Source organism: Oreochromis niloticus, linkage group LG4 (genome assembly GCF_001858045.2).
Source record: "Oreochromis niloticus isolate F11D_XX linkage group LG4, O_niloticus_UMD_NMBU, whole genome shotgun sequence".
Lineage (NCBI taxonomy): Eukaryota > Metazoa > Chordata > Actinopteri > Cichliformes > Cichlidae > Oreochromis > Oreochromis niloticus.
In genome coordinates, this window is record NC_031969.2 from 11,194,331 (window position 1) to 11,218,921 (window position 24,591).

General features: G+C 44.1%; 1 protein-coding gene across 2 annotated transcripts; it reads left to right on the forward strand.

Annotated features, from left to right (window-relative positions):
* The first annotated feature begins 247 nt into the window (after positions 1-247).
* On the forward strand, positions 248-24,428 carry LOC106098071 (GTPase IMAP family member 7). 2 transcript variants are annotated; one of them, XM_019358140.2, is made up of 3 exons: positions 248-651; positions 2,282-2,526; positions 23,700-24,428. In XM_019358140.2, exons 1-3 carry the CDS (start codon positions 594-596, stop codon positions 24,405-24,407), a joined length of 1,011 nt encoding a protein of 336 aa, XP_019213685.1. In that variant the 5' UTR covers positions 248-593; the 3' UTR covers positions 24,408-24,428. The 2 variants fall into 2 exon arrangements, with proteins under 2 accessions (XP_019213685.1, XP_013125648.2); XM_013270194.3 differs by lacking the exon at positions 23,700-24,428 and having other exon boundaries at positions 256-651; positions 2,282-3,507.
* Positions 24,429-24,591: the final 163 nt, after the last annotated feature.

A 24,591-nucleotide genomic window follows, 5' to 3' on the forward strand; every position in this document is an offset into this window, starting at 1 on the left:
CAGTATCATTAAATGTAATACTTTAATTGTTTCCTCGTTTCATTGCTTCTCAGCTTCACTATAAAATACCAACGAATCAAAGTCTACTTCTCAGTCAAAATGAAAGTAATGATATTCTATTTGAAATCATAACTTTATTCCACATTAAGCTGTTATGCAAGAAGTCATCAGATCTTTGATCCCTTGCACAATAAAGGTTTGTCCCATCAGTGACTCTCTATAAGATGCAGGTAGAGTGCCAAGTTCAGAGGTTTATATAAAACAGGTTGGGTGGAAATAGTCTTGGCTCGAAACAGGTAGAAAAATAACACCTATGGACATAGGACTGCGGCCGATTGTTGCTGCTGACCTAATTATTCAGCGTATGTGGACTGGACTGTAACTTGGTGGATGCGGTATTATCCCGGGGCTCCCAGTAGGTGACGTGACTGTAGAGCCCCACCCTCAGTTTAAAACAGAAAGCACTGAGGAAGCTGTGGTGAAAAAAGTTTCACCTAACAGACTCGCTTTGAGATTCAATCAGGACTGTCAGGCCAGCGAGGACAAGTTAGCCGACGTCTACAGTTTTGGTGATACCTCTGTCTTCGTCCACCATGAGCACTCAGGCCGCTGATAGCAAACCTGGTCCAGCAGAAAGTGAGCAGGAGAAGGGTCAGTATGAAATATGGAAATGCTGTTGAGTTAAAAGTTTTTAGTTTATTGTTTTTATTCTATTTTTTGTATGTCTATGTATTTTTTCCCCTGTGGGTGTAGTTGGTGTAGTTACTAACGCAGCATGTTCTTAATCACGTGTCTACCCTTGTTCAACTGACACATGTAGAAAGAGAAAGAGAGCAGTGTGTGTCATACTGGTGCTTTAGCTGAGCTGTTGGCTATTGCAGTTTATAGGGCTTATTTCAGATGTTTGAAGATTGAAGCCAATATATACAATATGAGATTCCAATGGGGAGAAAACAAAACCAGATGATATAATTAATAATAATATAATTGTTAATTTTTTTACAGTACTTTAATAAAAATAAAATTCCAAAATGGCAGTGACTCTTTTTATCTGCTTTCTTCCTGTAAGTGTGTGTGAGTGTGTTTAATTAACACACCTACACCAAGTTAGCCAACAGTGATTTTGAGAAGTGCAATTAAGCTATAGTACTGTTAGCCTCTAATGTTCATTTAATGTCTCCATCTGATTCTCGTCCTCCTTATTCCCACTTTTGTGGAGGTCACCTAAGGTCATCCAGCCCCTTTCTTTACTGGTGGTCTAACCTGTGAAAAGGTTGCGAAACATAATATCAGTATTGGATATTGTTTATCATTATCACACTCTTAAAAGTAAAAAACTAGGTTAACATATATTAGTTAAAATAAAGTATGCGTTCTGTCAGAGAAAAAAAATTATTTGCTGGAGTAATATAATGTTATGAAGCATGATAGTTAGTGATCCGCAGGCTTTTCATTTTAGCTAAAAACACTTCATTTAATTATAGGCCATTTATAAACAGAATACCTTTAACCCACAAGATGATGCAACAGACCGTAAGACCTTCATTAAGGGCCTGTATGGAAACATTTCCAGTGTTTTGGAAATTTTCGTCACATGAATGGTTGACGTCTGATGACCTCTAGAAACTTTTATTAATATATTTAAAATGATAGTGGCACAAACGAAAATTTTTGCAGCACAAACGTTTGACACCATTCTTGTTGCATTTGAAGAAGGTGGGATGGGGGGTTTTGAGCAAGTTGCACCTCAATCATAGACTTTCAGTCGCCAACAACAAGACTAAGCTTAAAACCCGGTTCTTTGCCAACAAACCAAATAATTTTGATAAACTGTACCAGTTCTGCAAAGAAGAGCGGTTAAACATTATGCCACACACTTGATGACTACCAAAAGTTTCTAGTTGAGTTGCAACTTGTTAACAAAAGATTAGTAGGCATCTGTTTTCTGAAAAAGTAAGATAAGAAAAAATATTTCAACAGGCATATAAAAACAAAACAAGCCACATATTGTAACATGAGACGACATACAGTGTATTAATCTTTACTTTTTATTATATTCATCAACAAATGCCAAAATGCTTTGTATTTGCCACAATGTAACAACATAATAAAAAAAGTTCATACTGTTTGTGCCCTGGGATGCAACAGTCTGGGCTAATATGTGAAAGCCACAAATTTCTACAAATAAACACGGCTAATATCAGAAGTCAGAATGAAGAGCATAACAACTTTCATGAACTCTGAATAGTGTTTAAAAATTGTTGTTCTGTTGGGTTGACAGAGCCGCTGAGGATCATGCTTCTTGGAAAATGTGGTGCAGGCAAGAGCTCGAGTGGGAACACCATCCTCAATAAAATGGTGTTCAGGTCAGAGATGAAGCTGGGCAGCGTCACTGTTCACTGTGAAAAAGAGTCCGGGGTGGTTGGAGATATACCTGTCGATGTGATTGACACACCTGGGCTTTTCGAGAAGGGAAGCAACAAGGAGGACATCATCCGAGAGATTCTTCAACGTCTGAAACTCCAGGAACCAGGACCCCACGTCTTTGCATATGTTGTTCCTTTAGGAAGGCTGACTCAGGAAGACCAAGACACCCACACGCTGATTGAAGCAAAGTTTGGCCCAAGAGTGTGGGACTACACCATCGTGCTGTTCACCCACGGCGATCGCCTGGAAAACAAAACAATAAACGACATCATTACTGAGAGCGACGAGAACCTCCGCAACTTCATACGCAAGTGTAGCGGTGGCTTCCACGTCTTCAACAACAAAACCCCGGAGGACCAGAAGCAGGTCACAACTTTTATGGAGAAGATCGAGACCCTGGTGGCCCTGAATGGAGGTAGTTACTACAAGACAGAGCTGTATCCTGAGAAGGAGAGGAAAATCAGAGAAAGACAGGAAAGCATCCTTGCAGAGAGACAAGAAGAAATCAGCAAAAAGGAGGAAAATCTGAGGGAGCATCACAAGGATGAAGACCTAAAGAAGAAAAAGACAAAGCTGTGGAGACAAGAGGAGGAAAGGGCAAGAAAAGACGCAGAGGGGGAGTTGTGCAGCAAGTCCTACATCATGAAGAGCATCCTGTTGCTGGCTGTATTGTGTCTACTGTTATGTTGGGATCTTGGGGTAGCAGCTAAATGGCTTTGTGGAATAGGAATCATTTTAATTGTGGCGTCTTTTAAGATTTTTCCAATTATTAGAAGAAAAATACCAGGTCTTTCTAAGAAAAAGAAATAGATGAGCTTTTACTTTGTTAGTGATTTATAGTTCAAATGTGTGACAGATGATATATCTAACTGATTTAATTAACAAAAATCATTTTCATACAAATTTGTCTGTCCATAATTAGAAAATATAGTCATCTGATATCATCTCATTAATCTCATATTTAATCAGATAACAGAACTGTAAAAATGCTAATGAAAACAATATTTAAAGTACTACACAAAAGTGTCGGCCTACCACTTTTTCTTTATATTTTACTAGGAAAAAAAGTAGATGCAAGGATTTGTGGAAATATACATGGAAATACAATACAGAGTTTTAAAATGCTAACGAGTTTGAAAATTAATATTTGGTACGACCACCTTTATTCTTCGACACAGTCTGAACTCTCTTGTGCAGCTTTGTTCTCATTTCTTTAAGTAGTCTTCAGGAATAGTTCTGCAGGCTTCTTGAAGAATATTTAAAGCTGTCTTTGGATGTTGAATGCTTTTTGTTCTGCCCTCTGTGAAGATGATCTCACACTGCTTCAGTGATGTTGAGGTCCAGACTCTGGGGAGGTGAGTCCATGACTGATAGTGTTTTATTGAGTTTTTCTATCCGGGTATGCTTTTTCTGGCTATACTTTTATGCAAGTAATGGCTGAATATAAACTTACAGTGTGCACAAGTGCTCAATAAGTCCCCCCGTGGATACACAGCATATGTCAAACTCATCCCATGAGCATGTCTGGAGTCACTGCAGCGAGTACGTGTTTCTTTAGGTGAACGATTGTGGAATTAAAGCATTTTGAAATTGGATGCTGGTCTGGAGGTGGGCATATTAAGCACTTGTCAACACTGTAAATTTTGTGTGTATAACTTTACATTCGCTGTATGTCTGTGAAGGTTCTCAGTCATCCAGGTCATCGTAGTCAAAGGGGTCATCTGACCTCAGGAATTCACATGACAAGGTGGGGCCAGGTTTCACAATGAGCTCACCCGAAACCCTGGCTGATTAGGTCCCACACCCGCTTTCACACCTTGGCGCATGTGTGATACCCACTAATGTGTGATCACATTTATGTGAAATTATTTAAGTAATTTTACTTTCAATGTAAGTGATATTTCCAATTTGGAGTGCCCTAAATAATTACAGTAATTTTAACAGGAAACTTGGTAACTACTCTGGGATATTTGTAGCGGACGCTCCATTTTTGTACCAGTAGGTGGCAGTGTGAGACCATGGTTTGGCCTGTTGTTAGCAGCCTGAAGCGCATGCTCCGCGCTGTTTTCTCATAATGGCGGAGTATTCAGGAATGGCAAGCCACGTCTCCCTGTCTGATCATTTCTTTCCTGTTTACAGGACACATATATAGCTGTCTACAGGTGCTGCCACCCGGTACCTGTAACAGTTTTCTGGGGGCTCGTCCGGGATCAGTCCTGCCTTTGTGGCTGGGAGCTGATCCATTGATACCAGTACTTTGGGCCAAGAGTGGCGAAATAAACACCAACAACTCCAGTCTGCTGGTTGTTATCTACACCTCCTGCTGCTGCCTGACGGAGAATAGATGCTACTGATTGTGCAGGAAATGCGTTGGCCATGTGTCACAACTAGTGTAATGGGCAAGAAGTAAGGAAAAGGACAAATAAGGACCGCTTGGTGCTGCTTGGCGCTGCTTGGCGCTCGGACCATCGCCCATCAAGGCAAAAACTGTACGAAAGCTGACATTGTGTGACCCACTACAAGGGATAGGGAAGCGACCATGGCGGAAGGTGAGAGGAGGAGCTTGGTGTGGGCCATCAAGAAAGACCTTCTCACCCTCTCTGCTGATGAACTGTTCCAGATTGCCAAGTCTCTGGGCCCAGTGCCAGGAGTGGATCAGTCTTGCCTTAACTCAGGGGATGAAGACAGCTGCTTCGAGTACATCAGTGGTTTCATGTGCAGTAAGGCTTTATTAGAGTCAGAAGATCAGGGCATGTCACACTTATTGTCACTGAAAGATGTTGTTGATGCTGTTACCCAGGGTCATGTTTCTGATTTGGAGATACAGGCTGCCACTAGTAATGATTCATGTGATCTATGTCCAAATGCTCAGCCTCATGATGTCAGTGTTGAAGTGAGTCCAACTAATGCAATGTTTTTAGAAGATGGTCATAATAGTGGTACAGAAGTAACTGACAGTGTGACCCAGAATACGAGCTCTACTGCTGTTTCCCAACATGATATAGAACTACAAAAAATACTCTTCAGTTACGAAGAGCTCTCTAAGAAAATTAAGCAGTACATGCCCACATCAGGTTCTCAACTCACCTCTCAGACACCATCACAGGCTCACTGTAGAAGCACACCACACAATGACGGCTTAGTTGAAACTCACGCACCCATGAGACGTGACAAGGTGGTGTCCCTAAGAGACTTGTCTTACCTCCATCGCAGGGAGTTTAAGATTCACGGGGGGCAGATTGGAGACCAGGGATCGGACATCAGTTATAACAGCATCTGCCGCCAGATTGAAGAGGGTCTCAAAGAACAGTTTAATGATGCCGAAATTGTGAGGGCTGTCATGAGAGTTATCAAACCTGGTAATTTCAAAGACATGCTAATGAACAAGGATGAACTGACAGTAGAGGAGCTTAAAGACTTCCTCCATTCTCACCTTGGTGAGCAAAACAACACAGAACTTTTCCAGGAACTCATGTGCACCAAACAAAGTGACAGTGAGACACCACAACAGTTCCTGTATCGAGTCATAGGTCTCAAACAAAAGATCTTGCTCACCTCAAAGCATACCAACTCAGATGTAAAGTATTCAGCCAGTACAGTTCAGGATGTATTTCTTCATACTGTGTATCAAGGACTGGGCCACAAACATAGTGACATTCGTAGAGAGTTAAAGCCACTCCTCGCAGATGCCAATGTCACAGATGAGGCTATCCTTAAACAAATGAAGAAAGTAATGAGTGATGAAAGTGAAAGACAGCGTCGTCTAGGATCAGTCACCCGTCAGAGAAACACCAATGTGCACAGCACACAAGTTGAGATTAACGGTACGCAGTGTCCTGTATTGAAAGAGGAAAATGCAGGAAAAAGACCTAAGGTGGATATGATCCAGCAGCTGTCAGAGAAAGTTGAAAAACTTGCTAGCATTGTTGAACAAATGACACAGTCACTGCAAACAACAGCCGAACAAAGCAGCCAGTACAGGAAAACCAAAACCAATCTCCACAGAGAAAGAAAATATGGCTGTGAAAAGTGCATAGAACAAGATCGTCCCGACTGTCCTCACTGTTTTCACTGTGGTGAGGGAGGCCACCGCGCAGTTGGCTGCATGAAGAAAACAATACGTCAGGGAAACGGGAGCCGGTCTCTGTCACGGGACAAACAGTGACCGTGTCCCACTCTCCGTCCCAATCTGACCTATGTAGTACTAGTGAGACTGTTGCTGTAAGTTTGGCAAAATGTGACGCTGACACCAAACATAATGTAGTGCAAACCCAGAGACAGAATAACCAAGAAAATAAATCTGCTATACTTCTTGGCAGCTCACCCAACAGTAAAAGTGAAAAATTAGCCAAACTAATTGGAAGAAAAGCTCTTACCCAGTGCCATCTAAATGGTTTAGCAGTTAGTGCTTTGTTGGACACGGGAGCTCAAGTGAGCATGATTGACAGAGAGTGGAAAAATAAATACCTACCAGATACACCTGTAAGGTCACTTGATGAAGTCATTGATAATGAAGAAGAGTTAAAAGTCTATGCTGTGAATGGTGACACTCTCCCATTCGATGGCTGGGTGCCAATCACAGTTAATTTGAGAGGGAATGAAGACCCCAATTTGTCAATAACTGTGCCTTTTCTTGTAAGCAGTTTTGTTTTGGAGAGACCGCTGCTGGGTTTCAATGTGATGGAGGAGCTGGTGCAGGAACAACCAGGACGGTTCATGCCAACTCTCGTCACCCTGCTTTGCAATGCCATGTCAATACCAACAGAAAAGGCAGAGCTCCTGGTAAACCTCATCAAGGCTGATGAAGCCCCTGCACAATGTGGACGTCTGCGGACTGGCAGGTATGACACCCTCATTCCAGCGGGTCAGGTGATTTGGGTTAAGTGTCCAGTCTCACCTGCCATGAACCTGTCCGAATCTGTTTTCCTCTTTGAGCCTGATGATAACAACACACAGATTGCTGAGCTAGATGTCTGTGAAGGACTGCTTGAAGTGCAAAGCACCAAGAGGCCCTTTGTAGAGGTACCTGTGGGCAACAACACAAAACATAACATCACACTACCAAGGAAAACAGCCCTTGGCAGTATTCATTCTGTTGAGAAGGTGATTACAATGGACTCACCAGGAGAATCTAAGGCCACAGTGACAGCCAATAGTGCCACCTCTACATCTACTCATACCAACTTACCCCTATGGCAGCCTCCTGTCGACATCAGCCATCTTAATGAGGAACAACAGGCAAAAGTTAACAAAATGCTTTGTGAGGAAGCTGGGGCTTTTGCTCGTGACAGTAGTGATATAGGATGCATACCCAGTTTGCAAATGGCAATCAACTTGAAAGATGATATCCCTGTTCAGAAAACCTACTCATCCATCCCTAAGCCACTTTTTAAAGAGGTTAAAGAGTACATACAAGAACTTTTGGTAAAAGGCTGGATAGTAAAGTCTCAGTCCCCGTACGCCGCCCCAGTCGTCTGTGTGAGGAAGAAAGATGGCAGTTTACGCTTATGCATAGACTATCGCCTTCTGAACAAAAAGACTGTTCCCGATCGACACCCACTGCCCAGAATACAGGATCTGATTGATACTCTGGGTGGGTACTCGTGGTTTAGCATCCTAGACCAAGGAAAAGCTTACCACCAGGGTTTTGTAGCTGAGGGCTCTCGCCACCTCACTGCCTTCATAACACCGTGGGGTCTTTATGAATGGGTTCGCATCCCATTTGGTCTCACAAATGCCCCAGCTGCTTTTCAGCGGAGCATGGAAGAGATGCTTGGCTCTCTTAGAGATGAATGTTGCATCCCATACCTCGACGATGTACTTTGCTATGCAAAAACATTTGACGACCATGTTGAGACCCTCCGCAAGGTTCTCCAGGCACTCCAAGAACATGGAGTAAAATTGAGGCCGGAGAAATGTGACCTCTTCAAACAAGAAGTCAGATATGTGGGTCGACTTGTGTCCGCTGAAGGAGTCAAATAGACCCGGCAGACCTGGAGGCTGTCAAAACCCTGACATCTAAGACACCTCAAACAGTTGGTGATGTGAGGAAGCTGGCAGGCTTTCTAAGCTACTACCGCTCGTATATCCAGGATTTTCCCGGATAGCTAAACCAATCTATGAACTCCTTCAGACCAAGCCAGGCAAAATCCAGTGTCCAAAATCTGTGAGAAACAGCAAACACTCACAGCTGCCCTCTCGAGAGCACGTTGAGTGGACCCTGAAACACCAGAGAGCGTTAGAACAGTTGGTGACCCTCCTCACCAACCCCCCTGTTCTGACATATCCCGATTTTAGCCTGCCTTTCACATTGCATACAGATGCATCTGACCAGGGCTTAGGAGCTGTCCTGTATCAGCGTCAACACGGGAAATTGAGAGTAATTGGTTATGGATCTAGGACTCTGACACAAGCAGAACGCAACTACCACCTGCATAGTGGAAAATTAGAGTTCCTTGCGTTGAAATGGGCTGTATGTGGAAAATTCCGCGACTACCTGTACTATGCCCCACACTTCACAGTTTACACAGATAACAACCCCCTAACCTATGTAATGAGTACTGCAAAACTCAACGCTGTGGGACATAGGTGGGTTGGAGAGCTCTCAGATTTCCGGTTCGACATCAGATACAGGCCAGGAAAGTCAAATGTAGACGCAGACACTCTTTCTCGTCTCCCCTTGGATATAGAGAAATATGAAACTGCTTGTACAGAGGGATTTCCGGATGAGGCAGTGCAGGCAGTCTGGGATGGAAGCCAGGTGGCCAGACAGAAAGATGTTGCTTGGGTAGCCATGCTCAATATCTCTTCTCTGGACCCCCATCAGCAGCCTTATATTCAACTCGCTGAGCATCAGCCATGATGATCTGGTTAAAGCTCAAAGAGAGGATCCAGCCATTGGCCAAATCCTCAAGCTGAAACTAGATGGAGCAAAACTGACAGATGAAATACGCAAGATGGTAAGAGGACCTGCCCATAAACTCCTCCATGAGTGGAGTAAGTTACATCTTGAAAATGACCTCTTGTATAGATGTACCAGTGACAGGAGACAATTAGTGCTTCCTGCCAAGTACAGGACTTTAGCATTAAGACATTTGCATGACACGATGGGTCATGTTGGGACAGACCGAGTGCTACATCTCGCAAGGGATAGATTCTATTGGCCCTTTATGGCTAAGGACATTGAAGCCTATGTGACCCAGAAGTGTCCCTGTATCATGTCCAAGAAACCAGTAACACACGTTAAGGCTCCTATGGGTAGCATAACATCTGACTACCCTTTAGAATTGGTGTGTATTGACTTTTTGCATTTGGAAGCCAGCCGTGGAGGGTATGAGTATATTCTAGTGGTAATTGACCATTTCACTAGATTTGCTCAAGCATACCCCACAAAGAACAAGAGTGGGAAAACAGCCGCTGAGCGGATTTTCCAGGATTTCATACCCAGATTTGGATACCCATCCAAACTACATCACGACCAGGGTCGCGAATTTGAGAATGAACTGTTCAGGACATTACAGTAATTATCTGGTATTGGACATTCCAGAACATCACCTTACCATCCTCAAAGTAACCCTTCAGAACGTCTCAACAGGACAATACTCCAGATGTTGAGAACATTAACGGAAAAGGAAAAAGTACAGTGGAAAGACCACCTCCCACATCTTGTATATGCGTACAACTGTACTCGACATGAGTCTACCGGTTACTCACCATTCTTTCTCCTATATGGACGACACCCGCGTCTACCAGTTGATCTGCTGTTTGGATTGAATGAGGAGAATGAAACATACTCACCTACAGGATATGCCAAGAAATGGGCCGAAAGAATGTCAGAAGCTTATCGGATTGCTAGTGAAAATAGCAAGAAGTCTAGTGCAAGAGGCAAAATAACATATGATAAAAAGGCAAAAGGAGTCATGCTTCAGCCAGGAGACAGAGTTCTGGTCAGAAACCTCAGTGAGCGGGGAGGACCTGGCAAGTTGAGATCATATTGGGAGAGGGCTATTTATATAGTTAAAGAGCAGCTAGCAGATAGCCCCGTTTACGTAGTCCATCCTGAGGCTGGAGACCCAAAAAGAACCCGAACATTGCACCGCAATCTGCTGTTACTGGTAAATGACTTACCTGTTCAAGTCACTCCCCCCCCGGCAAAGCCTGCGATTGGACAGACAACACGCAACAGACGAAGGATGGAAAGATCTACAGTTGCACACAGACAAACAGACATGTGTGATAGCTCTGAAAGCGGTTCAGAGAGTGATTGCTCGGGGTACTGGCTAAGAGCACCTGTTGGAAGGACTGTGAGTAGGGATCTGGACCATGAGCAACACCCTGCGTCTCAGTCATACCAGACCAAAGAACCTATTAGAGTGACAACAAACACAAAAAATGGACATTCACCTGTGCAGCCTATGGAAGACACACTGACTATGCCTGAGCATTCACCATCCCTCAGCATTGAACAGTCAGAAGAGGAAACTGGGAGAGAATGCTCACACCTGCCATGTTCTCTGAGAGAGGAGATGGAAGAAATGCAAGTGGGTAGTGACAATCTATCTGAACCCAGAGGGTCTGGTGAGGAGTGTGAAACTCATTCGCAGTCTAACTTACACGTTCAACCACCGGGACATACTTCTACGGACATTAGAAGGTCTACCCGTCACAGGAAGCCACGACAGTTTCTGACTTATGAATCATTGGGTAAACCCTCAGTGCAGTCACATGCAGCAGTTAATCTAGTTGGGGAACGCACAGCACCACAGTTACCTGCCACAACCATACCATCACACACTGTATTTCCATACCCACCATTGGCAATTGTGCCGCCTGTGTGTATGTCACAGTCACCAGTGTACTGCGCCCCAATACCATACTCACCATACCAGTATCACGCATCATCGACCCCATCTGCATACACACTACCCCCACTGTTTGTTTCATAACTAGTTCTTGGACTGATAAGAGTTAATAAGAGAGTTTGAGAAACAAAGGTTAAAAATGTCATGATTGTGTGAATGTCGGGAGCCATTTTATTTTTGTCAGGGAGTGTGTGATACCCACTAATGTGTGATCACATTTATGTGAAATTATTTAAGTAATTTTACTTTCAATGTAAGTGATATTTCCATTTTGGAGTGCCCTAAATAATTACAGTAATTTTAACAGGAAACTTGGTAACTACTCTGGGATATTTGTAGCGGACGCTCCATTTTTGTACCAGTAGGTGGCAGTGTGAGACAGGTTTGGCCTGTTGTTAGCAGCCTGAAGCGCATGCTCCGCGCTGTTTTCTCATAATGGCGGAGTATTCAGGAATGGCAAGCCACGTCTCCCTGTCTGATCATTTCTTTCCTGTTTACAGGACACATATATAGCTGTCTACAGGTGCTGCCACCCGGTACCTGTAACACATGTGATTAGAGGATCACCAGGGGGTCCTTTGTCCCTCCTTGGGGGGATACTCCCACTGGGTTTAAATCTGGGACTCTCGGCCATTTGTCCTTAGAACTGAAGAAGCTTCTCGGATGAGAGGTGAAACGTCTTCAAGCAACTTAAAGAAGTCCAGACGCTTTTCTTTGCAAACTCCTTTGTTTACATTTGCTGATGCATTTTAAAATTTACTGCAAGTTTCTATATCTATTAGCTAAAAGAATATATAGCCTTCTGAAATCAGATGATTCCTTTTGATACACAATGTATTTTGTGCCTATTTCATGCCCCTGAAAAAGTCCCCAAAAACTTGGGTTCAAGTCTTAGCCATTCAGTTCTTATCCTTCACAATTAATAAACTTTCTGCATCACTGGGATTGTGTGTGTTTTGATCTGATTTGATGGGGAACTATCAAACACCCCAACAGATGTTGGGAAAATGCAGTTTTCAGGGTCTGTAAATACAGTTGTGGTCATAGGTTTACATCCACTCATCAACCTACACAGGATCAAACATTACATACGGGCTCAAATATTTACACACACCCCGACTAATGTCCCTTTGCAACTTGCACCTCGACCAGCCATCAACAAGCTTCTGACATAATTCTGGCTGAATATTTGACCAATCTTCTTGGCAGAATTGGTAGAATTCATTTAAATTGGTTGGTTTCGTGGCGCAGACTCAGCTTCTAAGTGTTGTCCACAGATGTTCAGCAGGGTTGAGGTCGGGGCTTTGGGAAGGTCATTCCAGAAGCTTAATGTTTGTCTACTCTATCTATTCCAAAACCAGTTTATCTGTGTGTCTGGGATCATTGTCCAGTTGGAACACCCAACTGAGTCCAAGTTTCAACTGTATGTTCAAACTTGGACAGAGCTGGACATTCTATTTTCAAGTTTTACCTCAAATCCTGATTTACCCCTGGTAGCAAAACAGCCCCAGAGCATGAATCTACCAGCACTATGCTTGACAGCTAGCACAGTGCTCTTGGATTTCAAAACCTCACCTTCACTCCTCCAAACATACCTGATTGTGGCTCAATCTTTGTCTCGTCTGTATCACGGTCTGCGGAGACAGGCCGTGCGGTGGTGTGTGTGATGGACCCAGGTGCGTACACATGTGAGTAGACGGGAGTGAACTTAACAGAAAGCGAGCCTTTATTGTGGCGTGAAAACATGGAGGTGAGAACACAGACGACGCGACACTGAACACAGCAAGACTGAGGACTAAATACACACATGAGGTGATCAGGGGAAGTGGAGACACATGAGGACACAGCTGACTAGAATGAAACATAATTACAGCACAGGGGAGAGTAAACCTAAATGCAGTGAACAAAGAACACCAGACTCTTTCAAAATAAAACAGGAAACACAGAGACATGAAACATGACAGGTAGACGCACGAATCAGGGAGACTGAGTACAGGGGGAGATGACAGAAACAACTAAGAAATAAAGGACCAAATAGCCACCTAGAAATTAACTAGATCAAAAATGGATACAAAAATACATAAAACTCAAACACTGGGTCACACGACCCAGCCCATGACAGTCTGGCAACGAAACATTTCTCCAGAAGACATTTGGCTTGTCCATGTGGGCAGCTGCAAATTTCAGATCAGCTTGAAGGTGCTGATTTTTCACCAGATGCTTTTATCTTGGTCAGCACCCTCTCAGTCCATGGCAATGTAAAACTTGTTTCACTGTGGACAGTGATGCCGGTGTTCCACCGGATTCCATGGCACGTGTGAGCACTGGTTGTTCCTGAGTTGTTCCTAAACATCCTGACCACTTTTCTCTCATTTGAGGGTGACAGTTTGGGTCTTTTTCCAGACCTTAGTGTAACCTGGACGTGTGTCCCTCTATCTATAAAGAGATGATCTATACAGCTCGCCCAAGTGCAATGTCTACAATATCTGAATCTAGGTTTGGGAAGGAGATTGGCGGTAGCAACTCTGTGAGAGCAATAAGACTTCCAACCCACATAACACGCACGACCACAGGTTGGTGGAACAAGGCTTGCTTTATATATATATTTCCTTGGATCAGTTCCCTTTGCTCATCCTCAACATAGGGATACCTTCAAATGCAGTAAACATCTCAAATGCATAACAAGAATAATTGAAACAATCAAAACAGATGTAAGACAAGGAAAGAAAACACAATATTTCAACACCCCCAAAGAAAAGAAAATGTGGTACCACTAGACTTTTACTGGTTGTCAACCATCAGTTTTTATGATATCAGTTTCATTTAGTTACCAGTCTATTTGGGTTTGAGAACAAAAAACAACCTGAGTTCCAGGCGGAAAAAAGTAGCAAAAGAAAATGATAAAGTATCTCTCAGGTGGACTTCCTTTTGTTTTTCTTTTCCTACCGCCCTCCTGGTACGGCAGGCATCAACGAGTCACGTCCTGACACACAGAAGGCCTCCACAGCAGCAACAGTGTCCTAGATCTGCGATGGCAGCTCCTTATGCAGCACACATGGAATTGTCCCTCAAAAAAAAACCAGTCTGCACACAACATGCAGAATGTTAGATGTCCACATTCCTTAAAAGTACTTATTCCTAATGTCCTTGGTTATTTTCAGATATTAAAATAAATACACTGGCATTACTGTGCATCACCCGCAGTTACAGCTACAGCACATTTACAGCACATGAACTGCGCATAACCACTTAGCTGGCCGCGGCTGAACTAGCAGGCCCAAGAAAGGAAAAAACACTAAACACTCATAATAAACAAAACCTGTCACAACATGGCAATATGAATACATCTTAAACATCCTTAAACAACACTTACTACCATTCTGACTGGTTAGTTTTTTTTAGTGCATTGAACTGCAATAGCGGTGCTAAGTGAGCTAGGCTAACTCACCAGAATAGTTCAAAAAGTTCGAAGAAACACTCCGACTCCTTCGAGGTAGGTACCCGTCTGTGGTTCACCGCTAACGGCAGCTCTCTCACAAATGTTAATTGAACTTCTTTTTTTCCTTTTAACTGGAAAACTGTGCTTCGCGGCAGCATGGAGTTTTTCCTTGCCGTCTTTGTTCCTCTACACCACACCTTCACGCGCACGGAGCTGCAGGTGATGCCTTCAGGGCAACCCGGAAATTAAACTATCAGACAAGAACTACGATGCATTCAAAGAACCCTGTACTCCTGATTGCTGTAAATCTTACCAGGGTTACATTCTCCCCCTCTAGACTGCATGAGTCCCAGCATGCATACCTGCCCCTACAGGTACAGACACGTGTGAAATAGCAGCCCCTAAAGCCTGAAAGAATGAACTGATGGCCAAGGTTAAAGGCTCCCCCAGCTCATCGTAGGTGAGCTTCCGAGGCGGACGTTTCTCCCTAGCGGAACGCCTGACACTTATGTTCTCGGACTCTTGACTCTCAGATACTACATGGTCGGAGTCTGCAATTACAGGGTCTGTGGTGATGAGATCTGTGTTCTCTCCAACAGGTGAGATTTGTGTCATATCAGGTTCAGGAATATCAATGACAATATGGTCCGGGGCCCTACAGTGTGAAGTAGGATGTGTAACTGAACCACTGTTCTCAGAGCTAACAAGAGGAGTTCCTGGTTGAAGCTCGTGAGTAGGTCTCTCAGGTAAGTGTGCAGAACTTTGGGGCACAAAAGAAGGGGTGTCTGGGTTTAATTCCCTGGAAACTGGCTGAGGCTCATTTGAGCCTCCTTCCCTCTGCAGGAAAGGACTCTTCGTGATGATTTCTGGCACCCATGTATTAGGATACAGTTCATCTTCATCACTGTACGACTCGTCCTCCTGACAATCAGTGTCCCCTTGCGCGCCTTTTGTTGTTTTGCCCCTGAGTCTCATTTTTCTCGATGCATCAGTGGAGGAACTTTGCTCCTTGATCTTTGTTACAGGTAGGAACCCGCACGGCAAAAGAAGGTCTCTATGCAACGTACGGCGTGGCCCCTCCCCTGTCTCAGGTTTGACTACATAAACAGGACTGTTGCTAATCCGTCTGACAACAACATGGATTTTCTGTTCCCACCGATCTGCCAGTTTGTGTTTCCCCCTGATATTCACGTTCCTCACTAAGACCCTATCCCCTTCTAAGAGTTCAGCTGCCCTGACCTCCCTGTCAAACCTAGCCTTGTTCTTCTCTCCCATCTTCTTGGCATTTTTAGCAGCTAATGAGTAGCTCTCCTGTAGGCGTTGACGAAGGCCCTTGACATACTCTGAGTGGGTCTTGTGACTTGCCATATCAGGTTGGATTCCCAGGACAAGATCGATTGGCAGTCTGGGCTGCCTACCAAACATTAGTTCGTAAGGCGAATAGCCTGTTGTGCTGTTCCTCGTGCAATTGTATGCATGGACCAAAGGTTTGACAAAATCTCTCCAATGATATTTGTCTCTCTCTTCCAGGGTCCCTAGCATACCAAGGAGGGTCCGGTTAAACCGTTCCACTGGGTTTCCCCGGGGATGGTACGGGGTGGTACGGACTTTGTCTGCTCCTATCAGTGTGCAGAGTTCTCTGATCGTCTTAGACTGAAAGTCCCTGCCCTGGTCGCTGAGCAGACGACTGGGGAACCCGTAGTGAACAATAAAGTTCTCCCATAAAGCCTTTGCAACAGTTCTGGCTTTCTGATCCCTAGTCGGCACCGCCACAGCAAATTTTGTAAAGTGGTCGGTGATGACTAAAATGTTTCTTGTGTCTCTATCATCAGGCTCAAGGGATAGATAATCCATACAAAGAAGTTCAAGAGGATAAGTAGCAGAAATGTTCTCCAAAGGCGCGGCCCTCTGAGGCACAGCCTTCCTCCTGAAACAGCGTTCGCACTTTTTGCACTTCTCCTCAATGTCTCTGGCCATTCTCGGCCAGTAGAACCTGGCACGAGCAAGCTGAAGTGCACGCTCAGAACCAAGATGGCCAACATCATCATGCACTCCTTGCAGTGCCCTCTCTCTGAACTGTTCCGGTAAGACCAACTGATAGACCAGTTCGCCTCGCTCAGACCACTTCCTGTACAGGACACCATCCCTGAGTTCAAGCTTTTTCCACTCCCTGAGAAGAAGTTTGACATCGGAATGTTCAAGGTTTGTCTCCCTGAAACTGGGTTTTACAGCTCTCCTCACAAAGGTGATGACACGTGAGAGAGACGGATCATTATTTTGAGCATTACACCAGTCAGAGTTATCCATGGATGGTAAAGTGTCCTCACCGAAAACGTCAGGCACTACAGAAGGGTCGACAACAAGAGACTCTGCGATGACAGGCTGCTCTGAATGAGGGTGACGTTCATCTTTAACCATCACAAGATGACGTTGACATAACGCAGAGAACACCTCATGATCCATGTCATCTCCTGCTTCCATGAACCGTTTTTTCATGTCCTCTATTCTCTCTCTTTCTTTAGTGAAAGCTTCGTCCTCAAGAGGCGGACCTTGAGGTCGCCGGGATAACCCGTCTGCATCGCGGTTGGCCTGCCCTGCTCTGTACTTGATGGTAAACTGATAAGTAGAAAGAGCGGCTAACCAGCGATGACCAGCAGCATCTAACTTCGCAGATGTCAAAACGTATGTGAGGGGGTTGTTGTCGGTAAGCACAGTGAAACTTGACCCATAAAGGAAATCACTGAACTTTTCACAAACGGCCCATTTTAAGGCCAAGAATTCGAGTTTGTGCGTGGGATAGTTTCTCTCGCTCTTGGAAAGACCTCGACTGGCGTACGCAACAACTCTGAGCTTCCCCTCCTGCTCTTGATAGAGCGCTGCCCCCAATCCATCGCGACAAGCGTCAGTATGTACAACATATGGTAGTTGTGGATTCGCAAAAGCAAGGATGGGCGCAGATGTCAATTTCTTGATCAGAGTTCTGAATGCATTCTCACACTCGGAAGTCCACTCCTCACCGAGCGGTGCATTAGGGCTCACAAGAGGCGTGAAGCGCTCCCTCTTGTACACTTTGCCCCTCTTCTTTGGTGGATAGTAGCCTGCTGTCAGGTTATTAAAAGGTTTGGCTATCTGGGAATATCCTTCGACAAACCGCCGATAATACCCAGCGAAGCCTAAGAAACATTTAAGCTCTTTCCTATTTGAAGGACGAGGCCATTCTCTCAAGGCGGATATCTTGTCAGGGTCAGTATGAACTCCTCGTGCATCAACGACATGACCAAGGTACTTCACTGATGCCTTAAAGAAGTGACATTTTTCCGGAGAAAGCTTTAGACCGAAATCCTTAAGACGGTTCAGCACCTTCATGAGTCGTGCTTCATGTTGTTCCAATGTGTCTGAAAAGACAATCAAGTCGTCCAGAAACACTAATACCTCATTGAGATGCAAGTCACCGACACACCTTTCCATAAGGCGCTGAAAAGTGCTTGGCGCGTTCGTGACACCCTGAGGCATGCGATTGAATTCAAAGAAGCCGAGGGGACACGTGAAAGCGGTTTTAGGCTTGTCTTCTTCGGCCATCTCAACCTGGTAATAACCAGATTTAAGGTCCATGACGGAGAACCATTTAGCACCGCTAAGGGCAGCAAAGGTCTCCTCAATGTTCGGAAGAGCGTATGCATCTCTGATGGTTCGAGCATTTAGCTTCCTGTAGTCGATGCATAACCTGATAGAACCATTCTTTTTCCGGACCAAGACCACTGGGGATGCAAAAGGGCTCTGTGACTCTTTAATGATTCCTGCATCAAGCAGTTCTTTAAGATGCTGCTTGACTGCCTCCCTGTCACTGGGATGAATAGGCCTTGGCCTCTCCTTAAAAGGAGTCTCGTCACGTAGCCTGATGTGATGTTTCACTGCAGTGGTGTGACCATATGACAAGTCATCCACAGCAAAGACTTCTGGAATAGATCTAAGCTTGGTGATGATACGATCTTTCCATTGTTCAGATATTGGTGAATCATCAAGATTGAACTTGAGGTTGTCACTGTCAGGCTTATTGTGGTGAGAGTCACCTTGCACTGGTCCAAGCGGTGTGACCTGCTGAGCTGCACATATTTGAGCAATGATGCATTTTGGCTGCAGCGTAACATCATGGTCACTAAGATTACGCAGGATGACCGGGACCTTGCAGCTAGACTTAAATGGAATGTCCATCAGAGCAGCTTCAAGGAACACGCCACCTGGCAACCTGTGATCTTCATTGGGTTCAAGCACAAATGTGGTCTGACTGTTCTTCTTCAACCTGACATCACCTGTGATGCAGCACTTTTGCTTTGCAGGGATGGTGATGGGGTTTCCACCATGCAACCTGACAGGATGAGCATGGTTGTTGAGGTCATGGATCTGGGCAATATGCTGGAAGATCACTGCGAAGTCTCTAGAGAAGAGTTTGCAAACAACCTCTGGACCATCTCGTTCAAGTACTTGTTCATAGAGTCGTAATAACACATTGGTACCAATCAACAGGGGGGTCCTGCTGTTGAACTGACACTCTGGTACCACAAGTGCTAACACAACTAGCTCCTCTTCCCTGCCAGGAACGGACAGTGGAAAAGTGACACGCGCTTCTATGTAGCCAAGATAGGGGACCTGCTGTCCACCTGCTCCCTCGATTTCAAGAAGGGCATGAATTGGATGTATAGGTAAGTGAGACAGATGGTTCTTATGGAAACACTCGGACACTGTTGTAACTTGTGAGCCGGTGTCCATGATGGACTCACACTGTACACCCTCAAGGAAGACAGAAGCTGCACAACGAGGACCTACAAGCCCTGCAGGTATAGATCGCTCTGTGCAACGGGAGGTTTCAGTCATTGTGTGGGTTATAACCTTCTTTTGTGTACCAGCACCATCAACTGATCTGTTGGGACAGGGGTTATCATCAACTGCAGCTCCTGGACGTCCCACAACAGGAGCTGCTACTAGTTTAAAGTGAATGGGGAAGCAGCCTGCTGAGCAAAAAACTTATCCTGCCTCTCTCTGAGTTCTGCATTTTTCTTGCGAACCAGTGTGGGGTTGGGTTCATTTGGGCAATGCGCAGCAATGTGGTTGTCTTCCCCACACTTAAAACAAAACCACGGCCTTGGCATTCCAGGCACCTTAAGGCCCCTCTTCATGTTACTACTACTGATTGCAAAGCAGTCGGTCTTTTGAGTACTCTCTCTCTGATTTTGTGCTAGCTTTTCAACTTGCTTTGTCAGTTCAGCTATCTTGTTCTCGATGTTAGAGGTTTCATCTTGCTTTGCTTTTATCACTAGGGGAGGATTACTATCATGAGTGAGGCTTGGTGGCTTTTTGTTTAGCTTTTCCAGCTGTTTAGTTAGCTCATTTACCTTCTTTTCAAGCTTTGATGTCTCATTCGGCTTTATGTTGGGCAGTGGGACAGGCTCACAGTCATAAGAGGGCATATCAAAAACATGGTGGGCATACATGTTAGCTTTCGAAGCACCTAAATGCTTTTTCATCCTATCTAGCTTTGTGGAACGGCGGTCTTCCTCAGTTCTCAGCATGAGGAGGAATTCTGGAAATGTTGGTGGATTTCCCTTTTTGCACTCTAACTGTAAGCCGATGATGATGCTCTGATCCCAACAGCCCCTACAAAACTGTCTGAGCAAAAGATCATTGGAATTTTCAGCTGAGGCTCCCCCTCTAGAAATTGCTCTTGTGAGGATGCTATGGAGCCTGTTCAAGTACGCTGATGGCTTCTCTCCAATATCTTGGTTAGAGCCGAGAAATGCCGCAAACAACTCCTCTCCATCCTCCACAACACCAAAAGCAGAGTCAAGTTGAGAGATGTAGACGCTTGGTGGTAAAGAGATACCAAGAGGCTTCACAACGTCAGCTGCTGGACTCAGCAAGCTCTCAAGAATCCTTCTCACCTTGTGAGCATCATTCAAGGAAGGCTCGTTAAGGAGAAGATCAACTTGGGTGCGCCATGTTTCGTAGTCCACCTCACCGTTTGGCCTTGGCATCCGCCCAGAGAAGGTGCGCAACCTTATTTGTGGGGACGGTGAAGTGGTGGACTCACTTCGGATGACATGCTCCACAATCACTTTCTGGATCTGGGGGGGATTAAAAATATCCTCACTGATGTGGACTGGGCTTTTTGGTAAACTAGCAGATGCACTATGAGCATGTGTGGGCTCTGCAGGCTCATTTTGATCATTATTAGGTGTGTTAGCATTTTGAGCTGCATAGGGCTGTGTAGCATTACTGTGTACGTCATGTGATGTGCTCTGGTTCCCCTGCAGTTCCTCCTGAAGCACACTCAAGAAACCTTTCCTGCCGCTGCCTGCGACAGACTTTAGTTCGTCCAGGTATCTGTGCGCTATCTCCCTCCCCACAGCTTCCTGACAGACCTCTCTAATGGTCCTCACAAACCACAACACAGCGGGGTCCTTTGGACTTGGCACGGTACCCAAGGTAATGGGGTCGATTCTAGAGATAGACCTATCAGATGCATACTGGATCAGGGCTCTACCCTCTGGTTGTCCTGATTCGTCAGGGATCCTGACTAGTTTAGAAATGTCTCCATTAACTTTGAACACAGCAGTTATTTCTTCATCTGTGTATTCTGGTCCTATACCTGTTACATACAGGGTGTTCTGACCATTAACCTCAAAACGGTTGCAAATATCCATACCTGACTCAGTGGAATGAATGTCAAAATGTTAAACGTGCGTAGTGTGGGGTGGAAGATCAGAAAGCTACTATTAACCAATCTCCTGGCTGGCTCGCCACTTTTTATGTAACCTGGACGTGTGTCCCTCTATCTATAAAGAGATGATCTATACAGCTCGCCCAAGTGCAATGTCTACAATATCTGAATCTAGGTTTGGGAAGGAGATTGGCGGTAGCAACTCTGTGAGAGCAATAAGACTTCCAACCCACATAACACGCACGACCACAGGTTGGTGGAACAAGGCTTGCTTTATATATATATTTCCTTGGATCAGTTCCCTTTGCTCATCCTCAACATAGGGATACCTTCAAATGCAGTAAACATCTCAAATGCATAACAAGAATAATTGAAACAATCAAAACAGATGTAAGACAAGGAAAGAAAACACAATATTTCAACACCCCCAAAGAAAAGAAAATGTGGTACCACTAGACTTTTACTGGTTGTCAACCATCAGTTTTTATGATATCAGGAAAAAACACTAAACACTCATAATAAACAAAACCTGTCACAACATGGCAATATGAATACATCTTAAACATCCTTAAACAACACTTACTACTATTCTGACTGGTTAGTTTTTTTTAGTGCATTGAACTGCAATAGCGGTGCTAAGTGAGCTAGGCTAACTCACCAGAATAGTTCAAAAAGTTCGAAGAAACACTCCGACTCCTTCGAGGTAGGTACCCGTCTGTGGTTCACCGCTAACGGCAGCTCTCTCACAAATGTTAATTGAACTTCTTTTTTTCCTTTTAACTGGAAAACTGTGCTTCGCGGCAGCATGGAGTTTTTCCTTGCCGTCTTTGTTCCTCTACACCACACCTTCACGCGCACGGAGCTGCAGGTGATGCCTTCAGGGCAACCCGGAAATTAAACTATCAGACAAGAACTACGATGCATTCAAAGAACCCTGTACTCCTGATTGCTGTAAATCTTACCAGGGTTACATTAGCAAAGTGCTGACACATCCAAATAACTTACACCTATGTACAGTATTTGGTATCTGTACATAACTGTCTTGTATTGTTCAAACCAGTGAGTGCTATCAAACAAATCCTTTTTATGATTGCAAAGGGAAACTACCAGTTATATCATATGATCAATCAATCAATCAATGATCAATCATGATCACTAATAGCCTTCTCAAGTTTAAAGACTTTATAGAATTTTCACTTATTAAAATAATTAATTGAGTATATTTATATATTTGCACCTGTATGTTTACTACTGACTGTGTGTTTTAGATGTTTTAGATAAAATCCAAAATAAATTCAAACTTGCTGCCGTACAGTAAATCTACCCTGGAAAAAGAGCAGTTCAAAGAAATCATTAAAATTCCAGAATTACCAGGATATTCACGCCCATGATGAGTGGATCTAAACGTTTTACAACAACTGTATGTATATAAGATTTTTCCCAGTTTAACCCATTTATCTTACATATGAAGTGACACCACAAGTCGCTTTCTTTCTCTCCCAGCTTCAGTAATGCCCCCTGCTCCTTCCGAGAAGACGCTTTGCTCTGGCTCGGATTTCTCTTCCAAAGCCGTTCTGTGTCTGATTGAGGCCGTCGGGCGTCGCTGGGGTCTCTATGAGACTCGGGAACGCTCGCAGCTCTTCCAGAGTGTTCAAGAGGAGATGGCCTCCAAGGGGCACATACTGCCTGTTGAGAAAATCCGTCGCAAGTGGAACAACCTCATTGTGACATACAAGAGGGTTAAAGACCGCAGCCGGGAGACAGGACATGCTAAGACGTCTTGGGAGTTCTTTGATGTGAGTCTAACGGGAAGACAAACCTGGGGACAAAAAATAGTTGCTGACATTTTGTACTGATTTAAGTAAACCTCACAGCTGGACATAGTTGCTATGAATTTTTTCTAGCCCTCTTTCTTTTCTCCTTTTCCTTTTTCAAGTGCTTTAGAATAGTCTGCCTGTGTACACTACACAGTCTACTATAGAGTGAGACGCTTGAAATTTCCAGCTGCTAGAAATGTGAATTTCCCCTCAGGACAAATGTAACTGACCTCAAACGCGGCCACCAATAATCATTATCCAGTCAGAGTTTAACAGCTATTACAAACAGAGCTGCACTGCATCTGTGGATAATGTGTGTGTGTATATATATATATATATATATACATATATATATATATATATATATACATATATGTGTGTGTATCTATATATATATATATATACGTGTATATACGTGGGGTCCTGGTCCTGAACTCCAGGAACCAGGACCCCACGTCTTTGCATATGTTGTTCCTTTAGGAAGGCTGACTCAGGAAGACCAAGACACCCACACGCTGATTGAAGCAAAGTTTGGCCCAAGAGTGTGGGACTACACCATCGTGCTGTTCACCCACGGCGATCGCCTGGAAGACAACAAAATAAACATCATTAATGAGAGTGACGAGAACCTCCGCAACTTCATATGCAAGTGTAGCGGTGGCTTCCACGTCTTCAACAACAAAACACCGGAGGACCAGAAGCAGGTCACAACTTTTATGGAGAAGATCGAGACCCTGGTGACCCTGCATGGAGGTAGTTACTACAAGACAGAGTTGTATCCTGAGAAGGAGAGGAAAATCAGAAAAAGACAGGAAAGCATCCTTAAAGAGAGACAAGAAGAAATCAGCAAAAAGGAGGAAAATCTGAGGGAGCGTTACAAGGATGAAGACCTAAAGAAGAAAAAGACAAACCTGTGGAGACAAGAGGAGGAAAGGGCAAGAAAAGACGCAGAGGAGGAGTTGTGCAGCAAGTCCTACATCATGAAGAGCATCCTGTTACTGGCTTTATTGTGTCTACTGTTATGTTGGGATCTTGGGGTAGCAGCTAAATGGCTTTGTGGAATAGGAATCATTTTAATTGTGGTGTCTTTTAAGATATTTCCAATTATTAGAAGAAAAATACCAGGTCTTTCTAAGAAAAAGAAATAGATGAACTTTTACTGTGTTAGTGATTTATATTTCAAATGTGTGACAGATGATATATCTAACTGATTTAATTAACAAAAATAATTTTCATACAAATTTGTCTGTCCATAATTAGAAAATATTGTCATCTGATATCACCTCATTAATCTCATATTTAATCAGATAACAGAACTGTAAAAATGCTAAT

Coding starts and splice junctions, on each gene's coding strand:
- LOC106098071 (XM_013270194.3), top strand. CDS start 594: ATGAGCACTCAGGCCGCTGATAGCAAACCTGGTCCAGCAGAAAGTGAG. Junction 652..2,281: donor AGAAAGTGAGCAGGAGAAGG/GTCAGTATGAAA, acceptor TTGGGTTGACAG/AGCCGCTGAGGATCATGCTT.